This window comes from Brassica napus, chromosome C5 (assembly GCF_020379485.1).
Source record: "Brassica napus cultivar Da-Ae chromosome C5, Da-Ae, whole genome shotgun sequence".
NCBI classification, from domain to species: Eukaryota; Viridiplantae; Streptophyta; class Magnoliopsida; order Brassicales; family Brassicaceae; genus Brassica; species Brassica napus.
Window position 1 is genome coordinate 48,487,295 of NC_063448.1, and position 12,291 is coordinate 48,499,585.

Consider the following 12,291-nt stretch of genomic DNA (forward strand, 5'->3'; position numbering starts at 1 on the left):
CCTTCCTATCTTGCAGCTTGTATAGACCGGTTTCAATGACTTGAAAGAGAAGTTCGTGCCGTGTAGCTCTTTCTCGCCTAACAAGGTCACTTTGTTTCCTTCATAGACAAACAAAAGGACCTGCTCCTTCCAGTCCACTTCGCAAATGCCTAAGGTTTCAAGCCATTGAATACCAAGTATCACATCTACATTCCCCAGTTCAAGAGAGATGAAGTCACTTGTGAAGTTGGTTTGATTTAGTTGGAATGAAACTGATCTGCATACTCCCATTGCATTCACAGTCACTCCATTACCCAACAACACGTCCAAGCTACTGTCAGCATAAACTTTCAGTCGTAAGTTGTCCACAACCTCAGGTGAGATGAAGTTGTGTGATGCTCCGCTATCAAGCATGACAATCACCTCTCTGTTATTTATAAAACCTCTCATCTTCGTAGTCTTCGGAGAGTCAATGCCCAAATAAGAATTCAGTGATAACGTGTGTAGTACTTGCGGATTCTGTTGTTCTTGTTGATCTTCCTCTTCGTTTGAATCAAGAACCTCAAGCTCTAATCCGTTGATCACTGTAAGTACTCTTAGCATTCTATTTGGACATTCCATTCTGTGAGCTGGAGACCAAGGAGCTTTGCATTTGAAACAGATCTTCTCTTTTCTCATACGGTCAAGTTCTGCATCCGAATATTGTTTCCTTGGTCTCAATGTGTTTCGTTGTGGTGGTAAATTTTCTTTGTTAGCTCCAGCTTCTAGCCGTGGTTGATCGCCGCTTTGCTTTGGAGTGAAACTTGCAGTTTTAACATTATGTGATTGGCGCTAATATGCTTTTTGAATGTCACCTCCTGCCGCTGATCCAATCACCTTGCAGAAAGTAGTTTTCTGCATCTTCAACACTGCTAGTTTATGATTCGTTAAACCCACTGGTTCCTTCATTCTGATTACCTCTGGTTTCAATCCATTGAAGAAAACCTTTATCAAATTTTTCTCATCAATTCCTGTTACTTGATTTCTCAGAGCCTCAAACTCGTTGACATAGTCTACAATGTCGCCTTCTTGTTGTAGACAGAACAATCTCGCTGCAAGATCATTATCAATTGGACCAGCAAATCTCTCTAACATCCTTTCTGTAAACTGAGCCCAACTCAGAAATGGATCACTGAGCATTTCTCCGTTGAACCAATTGAGAACAGGACCCTCCAAGCTCAATGATACCAACTGTAATTTATCCTCTTCGTCATAGTTACCAATTCTGAAGAACCTCTCCACCCTGGAAATCCAGTCAAATGGCAAAGGACCAGCAAACACAGGCAAATCCACTTTTCTCAACATCTTATCTCGATTTGTTAACGCATTGTGGATTCCCCGATAACCTAAATGAGTTTGATCCAGATCTGAAATTGCGATCGGTACCTGATCATGATGATCCATTGAAGAAGACGCAATCCCTTTGCCAGGCCGTTGATTGATCTCAGAACTAGCTTCGATTCGAGCTAGTGTGGCCGTTATCGAGGACATCTGACTCTCCAATGCTCCCAATCTGACCGCTGATTCCGATCCCATCGTCGCGATTTGATTCTCCAACGATCCAAGACGCTCCGAAGTAGCTTTGTCAGCTCGCGCAAGCTTATCGCAACCGATTCGCATGTACTCGATTTCATCTTCCATTCGGCGCCAAACCGTCTCTTTCTGCATCCCGAAGGTCGTCGTCGCCTCCGATTCAACTCCGATCCTCGTATCTTCCATCAATGCCGTTACACGTGAGCTCGATCAAGTTTCGCCGCACCAATGATAGACTGAAGTTATCTATTACTTGTAAATCCCAAACTCGTGTATTGAATAAGAATGAAGAAGTGTTTACAGCTTTGTATCTCAACAATGAATCACTCTCATCACGAGTTCATCATCATCGACAGTCTCATAGCGACTGGAAACAGAAGACTCATATCGTCTCTCTACAATCACATACAAAAGCATACCTTTCAAATGAACACTCTACTCCTTATTTAATATCATCTAACAGTATGAAATGAATAACTGCAAATACTCTCTTTCAATCCAAAGGTTTCTTTTATTCTTCTTCTTTTCCCTCCTCTTCTGTTACTTCCTCACTCTCTTCCTTTGCTTCTTTACCCCTCCTCTTACGGTAATATGCCTTTCGATACTATCATATGTTCATTAACAAATTTTTAGTTTTTACTACAAGATACCAATATGCGTAACACGATAATATGTAGAAAAGATTGGCACAGTTGGTTAGGATCTTTCAGAAAAGAGAAAAACATGTGTTAATGAAATTAAGATTAGCAATTTAGCATAGTTGACGATCATATAGGAGATCTAGCTAGCTGTATATTTAGATATTTTCAGGATTCAATTTTCAATTGTCAACTGCTATCAGAGTTTTTCATATCTAATTGTTTAATTCAAAATATATTTTCCAACGTTTTAGTCTATTATTTCAATTAATGCAAGTTCGCGAAAATTTGGACTTAGATGACATATTGCCATGTAATATCCAAAAGATTAGATGCATCATCCAGTTGATATAATCAGAAAACGAACGCGTTTTATCATCACCGTTTACTATATAAAAATACATGTCATGGCACAAAGTATACAGACTTACATAATTGGATTAGAAATCGAAAGTCGAAACACATATAATATAATATAATATATGGACATAAACCCGCGTGGCATTACTATAAAGTCCTATGCAGTACACAGAATGAAACAGTACGGAATCCTCACATACTCAAAAAAGTTATGTATGTATATAGGTTGTACGGTGAATTAGAGCTTAGGAAGAACAATGGCATGTGGTTCCACATGGAGTTGTGCTTCTCATCCGTTAATGGCGTCGGTGGAGTTATTATTGTTCGTTATTCATTTTTTTTTATAATACTAAACAATACATAGTGGACGCATGGAAACATAAATAGTCAAAAGAGACCTTAAGAAGAATTATACAACGCAGAAGACATGAGTGATAATAAAGAGTGAAATTTTGTTTTTGTTTAGTTACTCGACCACGAATCTTTCTATAGTTTTCTCCAACGTCTCTTTAGGGACAGCTCCGATGATACTGTCTTTCTTCTCACCGTCTTTGAATATGATCACGGTAGGAACGCTGCGTATCCCGTAACGGTTGGCTGTGTTTGGGCTCTCGTCGGTGTTGATTTTGTAGAATTTGAACTTGCCTGCGAAATCCCTGGCCAGTTGGTCAACAATGGGGTGAATCATACGGCAAGGTCCACACCACGGTGCCCAAAACTCGACCAATACTGGTACATCTGACTCGAGAACCTGTGTTTGCCATTCTGAGTCAGAGATGTTTGGTACTGCATCATCAAAAAAACAAACCGGTTAAGTTAGATATCTCTCAAAGGTGACTGAATGAGAGAGAGAGAGAGAGAGAGAGTTGCTATTTGCTAATACTGCATTATTAATTGCCTCACCCAAGGAACCATATGATTCTTGTTTTCGAGTTATATTGAACAATATGCTGAAAGGGAGTCATAGTGCCTTCGGTTTTTGTATAATCCAAGGCCAGGTAAGTAAAACATTGTCTTACAGCTCCCAAACAAAATTTTAAGAGGGTTTCAAAATTGTCTAAAACAAAATTTTATTAAAATTATTATTAATTATCTATAGCTTCCCAAATCTAATTTTTTTTTTTTAAAATTAAATTGTATATAGTCCCAAAATCTCAGGACAGCCATGGATTATTCAGTCATGTGTTTGAAGAAGTTCGACTAGTTCGTGTATGATGGAATGACTATGTCAACGTAATAGTTAACAGTTTTACCATCAGTTTATGACCAGACAGCTTCAGATATATCACAAACGGAGAATTTATTTTTACACAGAATAAGAGGAGGTTAAAAATAAAAAAGTTGAGTTGTATACCTTCGACGGCGGCGGCAGTGGTGTCCTGAGCCTCGCAGACGATTCTACCACCACGAGCGAATCGGGATCCGAGATTCGTACCAAGACTCGCTGACTGAGTCACCGAACTCCTCCAGGAAGCTTTCAAACCTCTGAATTCCGGAACGGGAGAAATCCTCCGGGCAGAGATTGACGGAACCTTTGAAGCAGGTGAAATCGAGGAAGTGATCGGAAGAGAAAACACGCGGGTAACGGTGACGGAATCGAGCAAGGAAGCCATTGAAAGCAGCTAGAGAGAGAGAGAGAGAGAGATGTTTGGTTTTGGTTGGCTGTTTGATATGAATGTCCCGAGAAACCGATAGCACACACATATGCCATGTGTTGTTCTGGATAAATTCTTTTTCGATTTTTTTTTTCCGCCACGTTATCCTTTGTCCTATGCTATAACGGCACCGTTTTTCTAGGACTAACCATCAATTTTTTGACCGGCTATTTTACAAAACCGATTCCGGTTAAAACAGCATGTACCAACCCGGTTTTGGCATGAGCTTCACTCATTTTTTTTTTTTGTCAACGGGCATGAGCTTCATAAAACAGGTTTCTTTTTGCTTTCGCGCACTTAGCTTTATCACAACTTTGTTACACACCAAAAATCTCCTAATTAATTTTTCCGAAGATGCTAAAAGAAACGATGGAACGAATAAGCGAAGTGATAGATGTCCATAGCCAACCAAGAACTATGGACTTGAATGATGTGGATAGCTCCACAATATCTGCAGCAGCATCTGGTTTGACATTCAAACCATGAATAAACCTCGTTTTCTTCTCGGCACTAAGAGCATTTAACATCTCAAAGACCGTTTGTTATAGTAGTCTCCGGTTAACAACATACAAAGTACACACACAACAGAGCATGGCATCACAATAGAAAGAAATCGTTTTTTCTTTTTCTGCTAAAGAGAAGAAATCGTTATTTTAAAACGGAAATCTTTATTTCATCAAGAAACATTTAATTATGTCTAAGTCTAATACATTAATCTCACGAAAAAGCAACGGATAAAGCATTTTGCAAAGAACTGAGAGTCTTTTTACTTCTTCTTCTTCACTATCTGCTCGTCCTCCTCATCTTCTTCTTCGTCAAACTCTACATCATCGTCCATATCAATATCATCAAACTCTTCCTCATCAAAATCTGTCTCCTCCTCCTCCGAGGAAGAGCTGCCCCCGTTGTTCACCACACGCTTTCCCTGACCCGTTTCCATTTTCCCTCTTCTCTCCGAAACAGCCTCCTCCTGAACGAAGCAGGAACCCAAACCGGGTTGCGTAACCGGAAATGTTTCAGAGAAAACCGGGTATTGACTAGGCACCACCGTCTGGTTTAACAGAAGCAGAGACCGAATGGCCGGTCCAGTGTTCTCCGTGAGATTGGCTGCTGCACGTCCACGGAAGAGTAAACTCGCCACTGATTTCCCGTCGCGGATGAGTAACCTCGCGGCCGATGATGAAGCTGAAGCCATATTTGATCGTTTAGTGTTCGTGTGTGTGTGACAGTGACGGCTAGTAATATACCCAGAGGGAAAGGGTTTAGGGTTTTTCGTTAGAGTACACGTGTATGGTCTGATGAAGCTAATCCAGAAAATTATTTGCGTAGACTGCCACGTGGACATACACGTGTCTAGTACAAAAACCTTCTGTAGTTGACTTTTTAAACTCAAGCTACTAGCTCTGAAAACTTTGAGCAAGGCAAAACTGTACAAATGAGAGGACTTCTCAGTAAAAGACTAATGTCATATTTAAGTGAAAAAAAGAGGATCAACCAAGTCCTGTTCTGTTTTTCAGAGAGATTAAAGTCAAGAAAAATATTAAAAAAAAAAAAAAATAAGAAGAGAAGGAAGCAATGGAGTTCAATTTGAAGAAACTACACTCTATTTGGTGGTCTGCTACTGCTACTGCTTGTGCTAATCTCTGAGGGTTAGTCTTCTTCTTTTTCTGGTTCGAGACCAAGGACGCCTAGAAGAATGAACTCCTTCAACAAAAGCGTGTCCACGAAGGCACCCACATCTTTCTTGAACGACTCGGAGCATCTCTCGCTACTCTCTTCCCCTCCTTTAACATTTCCCCTCACCAAAGACGCCACTGGAGCTCCGTTTCTATAAGCATTACATGCTTTCAACACGTCGTGAGCAGAGCTGAGGAAATGCCCATACGCGAAGTCTTCAAAATACTGTCCATTTTTTTTTAATTCAAAACCCCACCACATCAATTAATCTCAAGTTTTTTCTTCAAACAGTGTAAAATGTATGAGGTTTTAGTTTTGTGTTTGTTTACCTTGGGTGGTCTCCTCATGTTGTAAACCATCGTCTTGAGAGAAAGTAAGAATATCTTCTCGCTGTAAGCGTTAGATTGGCACTCCCCGGATAGAGAACCAGCCATTCTCTCGTACCCAGGTTCGTTGAAAAAAGGTTTTTGGTTCAAGATTAGTCCTTGGATTGAGACAAGAACCTGCAGCATTGTAGACTCATTGGGGATCCACTTCTCCGTCTGGACACCACTCCAAGTCCCGAGAAGACTCAGACACACTTTCCCACTATTGTACAGATTCGGGTTGATTCTTAGCCCACCAGAGTGGTAATGAACCATCGGTGGGCCAGAAGGGTATGTATCAGGGAAGAAGATATCGAAAAAGAAGAGACCGTCATGATAGGGAGTTCCATCGGCTCCAACAATTACAGCCCTCAAAAGATCCATCCTCGACTCATACGCTCTCACAAATATCGTCTGCTCTGTTGTAATAAGAAACAAAAAGAATGTAAGGAAGTTGCTAACGTTAAGCACTATAAGAGTGTCTATATCAATACTAGTTAACCTGAAAGAAAAAGAGAAAAAAAAAAGACACTAGTTAACCTGGCAAATCATTCTCAAGAATTTTCCACTCTTCTTGGATCCTTTTGGCCCATTCCTTGGAATGCTGAAGAAAGTAGGACAACGTAATAATACTCAGTTTTTGGAAAAGGAAAAAAAAAACATTCTCAAGAATAATAGTTAACTTATTGCAACCTGTTTGGAAGTTGTTCCCTTGGCAGCATAATGGTGGTCCACAAGATCTTCAACGATGTCAAACTTCTTGAAAAACAAGTACTTGCCAAGATAATCCTCCACGTTTCTCTTAACTGTGTAAGTATTTGGAGCTGAGATAACCTCTTCCACGTGAGGCCGAGTGCTAGCAAAACCCAAATATCCTGGATTTTTTTTGGACATCTGAAGCGATAAACCAGAAGAAGCTGGAGCCGGAACCGGGGCCTCTCCCATCACGGTGCCAGGATCAGTCTTAGGCCCAAGATGAGTGGAAGAATACTTCAAAGCCGGTCCAGAGTAATGGAAACCATGGATTTTTTGTGGCAATGCGTAAGCATTGTTTGGAGTTAAATAGATTCCACTTCCTGTTGTTGCTTTCTTGGAGCTGCTGCTGCTTCCACTTGGTTTAGCAGTTTCCGAACTTGGAAGCCAATCCATGGCCACCTCCACACCAGCTGGGATTTCCTTCTCCTTGGCATCAAAAAGGGCTTGATACTCGGAGACGTAGTCATCTGCATGATCATCCTCGATCTCATCCTCTATCCCATAGGCATAATGATCAGAATAGTCATCGTCGTCTTCGTATACCAAAGAGTCAGGGTCTAGCAAACTATCTGACAGTGGAGAGGATCCAGGATCATAACAATCGCTAGCAGATCCCTATGGTAATAGATTAAAACAATGTCAGCGTTTAGAAGTTAGCACAATACTTAATAATATGGGAAAGAATCAAAAACACTTACCTCAGGCTGCTCATCGTCAGATTGTGATTCCAATTGTATAGCCTTCCCTTTGTTCTTATTATCAACACCACCACCGTTTTGCATATCATATTGCTCCTCCACACCATTAACATCTGAAGTTGGTGCCTACAAGATAATGAAATATCCACGAAGAATCTCTAGTAAGATAACATAATATCCATACGAGTATGAACATTAACTACACAGAAATTACCAAGTAAAAGTTGAGCAAAAAAAGAAAAAAAAAAAAAGAAAGCTCAAGCTTTACAATACATATGATGAGTATGGACCATTAACTATGCATACAAAAAAAAAAAAGCAGCGCAATCAGAGAAGGAATCTTAGAAGTTAGAACCAAAACACAAGTGTCACATTGCATAACAACAACTCAGTAAACTTCACAGAAGTGAATTACGGTTACTAGTGATCAGAACAAGAAAACGACAAAACACGATCCTTCAACCCTCAAAATCACGATCAGAACCAATCCAACAGCAAACAGACGTGATCACTTTAGAAAACCCTAAGGCGATGATGATCGCACGTCACCCAGAGAGAGAGAGAGAGAGAGAATACACAATAACCCAAATCAATTCAACTTCTTTGGGCATGCGAGTGAATTTGGGGTAACACGGTTAAAACAGATTTTACTGTCTAGACAACCCAGATAAATCGGTGAAAATTCAATTTGATAAAAGCATTCACCTTGTTCGGCGTTAGAGTTATCGAGCATGAAGCAACAGGATGAGCGATCTCGGGCTCCATTGAACACAATTGAACTTGCCTCGAGAAAAAACAACGGAAACGAGAGAGAATTATCCTCGAACTTAGTGAAGAAGAAAGCGATCAGAGAAAGAAAAAGAGTTTTGCCTTGGCGCCGTATTATATACCCACACAAGTCGGATTTGCTCTCTCAACACTTACCAATCTTAATTAAAAAAAAAGCCTTTTTAATAATTGCTTTATTATTGTACGTTTTTTTTTTAAATTTTTCAACAAGTCAATATGTAAAGTCTACGAAGATGGGCCCCAGTTTTTACCGGACGGTTTTAATATTATTTTATAATGACATGGCGATATTAACAGTGATAAGACGACGGTTATGGGATAGTCTCTTGTGTAGTAGCGGAAATGAACCGAGATTACACAACACAACACGGTTGATGACTTGGACAAAGGCAAAAATCCAACGGACAGGAACTCTTCTACTGATTTCCAACTTTTTGGTCCAATAACAGATTAATCATAGCAAATCAAATGAGAAGATTTAATAGTAGTAAATATTTTGGGAAGAAATCATAATCTAGAGCTCTAGTCTTCTAGATACATGAAAAGAAACTGATTTATTGGATCATTATTTTAAACTTATAAAGTATATACATTTTAGTTTTAGAAAAGAAGTAAGATAAATACTAGTATAATTAATTTCATTTTTGAAAATAATAAAACCAGTAAATAATCTTAATTGATAAAACCACTAATAGAAAGTTGTGATAAATGATAAAATATACTATTAATTAAAAATATTAATGTTTGTATGACATGTCATTTTCTAAATTTAAATTGAATTTATGTGTATTTAGATCATAACATATCTTAAATAATAATTAGATCATAACATATCTTAAATAATAATTATAATATATTTGGAATAGATTTCACTGATCAGAAAAAAGGTAAAACTAAATTTTGATAAAACTAATTTCTGATTTCTTTGAAAAAATAAATTCAAAAGACCAAGATTTTATTGGGCTTTTGAAAGGAGTTGAGCCTGAATATATTCTTTTTACTTTATTGATAATCTAACGACGATCAGAAACGATGAGGCCCATTTATGAATGATCTCATAACCTAATAAAAATAGCGGAGGTTCTTCTTTTGGATCACGAATAAATATGAGATGGTCTAAAGTGCGTTTCAAATCCAGTTGGAATTTCTAATCTTGTTTTACCATAAAAAGAAAACTCTTAAACTATCTTATTATTCATGTATCATTGGATAAATCGACCTCTAATGATTGTATTTGAGTACTATTGGGGAAAGTTGAATTTGGGGAAAAGGTATATAGCCTGAGCACCACTTTCAAACCATACATATCCTTTGGAATCTTTCTTTTTTGAATATTTCAACTAGACAAATGATACTGATTAACTTGGACTCCAACTACGCAAGCTAATGTATTCATGTAGCTGTTCTACAACGCAAGCTAAATTATATTAAAAAACAATGTTTGATAGCTGGGTGTGTTCTTTTATACATTACAAATCAAATAGTAAAACCCTTGAGGCCTTGACATTCAACCACGAGCTTACTGAAGTACTGACTTGATTAGCTTTTCATTCGCCAGCTCGTTCAACTAACTAATTGAAGCAAAAAATGTTAAAATGGGGTTGAAGCCTGAAGGCCTAAACGAACCTATTAAAACTGTTGACCGTGGTCCGTTTACGTGATAAAAAACGGGCCACATATCAACAATTTTAGAAGATAAGAGCATCATTAACCCAGTTTCTTAAGTGGGTTTGTTAGTTTAATTAGGTATTAAAAGAAAAGAAAAAAATGAAATAAACGCAAGGCACGGCTCTTAATTAAGAGAAGGAAAGCATGGCTTTTAAAGGCCACGTGGCAATATGTGATTGGGTAGAGCGGAAGTGGCGAGTTTCGTCGTCTCTTTCATTCATTTGTTTCTCTCTCCCTCTGTTGCTCTCCTCTCGACCACGAAGTGGCGATTTCTCTCCCTTTCGGTGGCTATCTCCGAGGACATGGCGACGTCTCGGTTGATCTCGTCGACGAAGGAACAGTGACCTCTCTCTTCGGTGGATCTCTTCGACGAAGGAAAATTACGACCTCTCTCTTCGGTGGATCTCGTCGATGAAGGAAACGTCGACCTCTCTCTTGGTGGCTCGCCTCGACGAAGGAAAACAGCGACCGATCTCTCCTGGTGGCTCTCATAGACGAAGAAAACGGCGACTGTTGATGCTCAGTCGAATCGAAAGGCAAAGTTATGTTCACATGTGATTATGTTTGAATCTTTCTATTATGCATGTCTTTAGATTGTTATCCTTCTTCTTATGCGTGAATCTAATATATAAATCCTCTGATTTTTTTGCTTTTGTTTTTGTCTTTGTTGGCTTTAGATGGATGGACGAAGAGGCATGATCCATGTTCGTCAGACAAAACGCATTCGATTGTTCATACATGTAAAACATTTTTCTTTAATCTGTTCTATTGAATAAAGCATTGTTTATATTCGTTGGTGCTTTTTGATTTTGTTGCGATTGATGTTGATTTTGATTCTTGCTTGCAATCAATTGAATCGTTGGTAATAAATGTTTTGGTTAGTGTTAGATAATGGTTGTGTTAGGTAATAAATAGACTATGGTTGTGTAATGGTTAGATAGAGAACGAACGTGTAGTGTGTTGAATGTGTTAGAAATCGATGGTGTTGGTCAACTTTTATCCAATATATTTCAATACCACATGGGCCGAAAGCGGTTTTATTTGCTCAACATCAAGAAGCTGTCCGAAAAGATGTCGAGCGTGCTTTTGGAGTCTTGCAAGCTCGCTTTGCCATTGTTAAAAATCCGGTACTTTTGGGAATAAAGTCAAAATTGGGAAGATTATGATAGCGTGTATCATACTCCATTTGATGTTTCAGAGTTCCAATAAAGAGAAGATAACGAAAGTTCACATGTCGATCTCACGTATTCTACAGATCCCTACAATATCGTCAATATGATGGGTGTTCGAACTAGAATTCGTGATAGACAAATGCATCAACAACTGAAAAATGATTTTGTTGAACATATATACCGTAAATTTGGAGGTGACGAAGATAACAACTAAGCTCAGCTGCTTCTTTCAAATTATTCTCGTTTATTTTATTAATCTTTGTTTTATGTTTTTATTTTAAATATATGTTTAAAATGTTATCTTTTACTATGTTTATTTAATAAATAAATTTTATTTTTAATAAAACAATGTTTAATAATTTTTTTTTAAGAACCCTTAATTAAGAGATTAGTATTGGAGCAAAAAAATGTTGGTGTCTCGTTTAATACTTAAATAGTCATTAAGAAATCTTAATGGAGTTCTAGGGTTAATGATGCTCTAAGTATATAGATCTGTACAATTTAACACGTATTTGGGAGCATATCTTCACATCCCGTGATCATAGGAAGAAGAAAGTAATCAGTTATATCCCGTGTAAATCGCAATATCTTTAACTTCTCATCTCATATCATCTACTCGTTCCAATTCATGCAGTGAAACACTAGATTCTACAGCAATGTTGGGTTTCCTCATTAGCCCAAGAATAATAACTAATCAAGTTTATAACCCAAGAGCCCAAGAAGAAGAGATATGTAGAGAAAAATGGAGAAGGATGAAGAAGTGTGTAGAAGAAGAATTGTGTAGAAGAAGAGAGAAAGTTATGGAGTTAGATATTTTGAAATAAATAATAATTTAGAGAAATTTAGAACTTGTTGGAGTGTGCTCCTCCACTTGTATAAATAGGGGTGCTTGGCACCATTTGTAATCATCCCACATCAGAAAACAAAGAGAGAAAACATTTGTAAGAGAGAGTTCTCCGAAA

At 38.2% G+C, this 12,291-nt stretch overlaps 3 protein-coding genes across 3 annotated transcripts; all 3 read right to left on the minus strand.

Annotated features, from left to right (window-relative positions):
• Nucleotides 1-2,869: 2,869 nt before the first annotated feature.
• Nucleotides 2,870-4,305, minus strand: LOC125586980 (thioredoxin M4, chloroplastic). Its single transcript, XM_048757013.1, has 2 exons — nt 3,904-4,305; nt 2,870-3,335 (listed from the first exon to the last, which is right to left on the minus strand). The coding sequence occupies exons 1-2, from the start codon at nt 4,160-4,162 to the stop codon at nt 3,016-3,018; spliced, it is 579 nt and encodes a 192-aa protein (XP_048612970.1). The 5' UTR covers nt 4,163-4,305; the 3' UTR covers nt 2,870-3,015.
• Nucleotides 4,306-4,849: 544 nt separating this feature from the next.
• Nucleotides 4,850-5,399, minus strand: LOC125586981. Its single transcript, XM_048757014.1, has one exon. It carries the CDS (start codon nt 5,397-5,399, stop codon nt 4,971-4,973), a length of 429 nt encoding a protein of 142 aa, XP_048612971.1. The 3' UTR covers nt 4,850-4,970.
• Nucleotides 4,850-8,569, minus strand: LOC125586979 (probable ubiquitin-conjugating enzyme E2 25). Its single transcript, XM_048757012.1, has 6 exons — nt 8,406-8,569; nt 7,701-7,826; nt 6,940-7,617; nt 6,787-6,850; nt 6,211-6,665; nt 4,850-6,106 (listed from the first exon to the last, which is right to left on the minus strand). Exons 1-6 carry the CDS (start codon nt 8,463-8,465, stop codon nt 5,855-5,857), a joined length of 1,635 nt encoding a protein of 544 aa, XP_048612969.1. The 5' UTR covers nt 8,466-8,569; the 3' UTR covers nt 4,850-5,854.
• Between the last annotated feature and the right edge of the window lie 3,722 nt (nt 8,570-12,291).

Bases quoted from the DNA above. Each gene is read 5' to 3' on its own strand.
- LOC125586980 (XM_048757013.1), bottom strand. From the start codon at position 4,162: ATGGCTTCCTTGCTCGATTCCGTCACCGTTACCCGCGTGTTTTCTCTT. The intron at 3,336-3,903 runs GTATACAACTCA...TTGATGATGCAG, and splicing joins CACTGCCGCCGCCGTCGAAG to TACCAAACATCTCTGACTCA.
- LOC125586979 (XM_048757012.1), bottom strand. From the start codon at position 8,465: ATGGAGCCCGAGATCGCTCATCCTGTTGCTTCATGCTCGATAACTCTA. The intron at 7,618-7,700 runs GTAAGTGTTTTT...CTATTACCATAG, and splicing joins CTGACGATGAGCAGCCTGAG to GGATCTGCTAGCGATTGTTA. The intron at 6,107-6,210 runs GTAAACAAACAC...AAAAATGGACAG, and splicing joins ACATGAGGAGACCACCCAAG to TATTTTGAAGACTTCGCGTA.
- LOC125586981 (XM_048757014.1), bottom strand. From the start codon at position 5,399: ATGGCTTCAGCTTCATCATCGGCCGCGAGGTTACTCATCCGCGACGGG.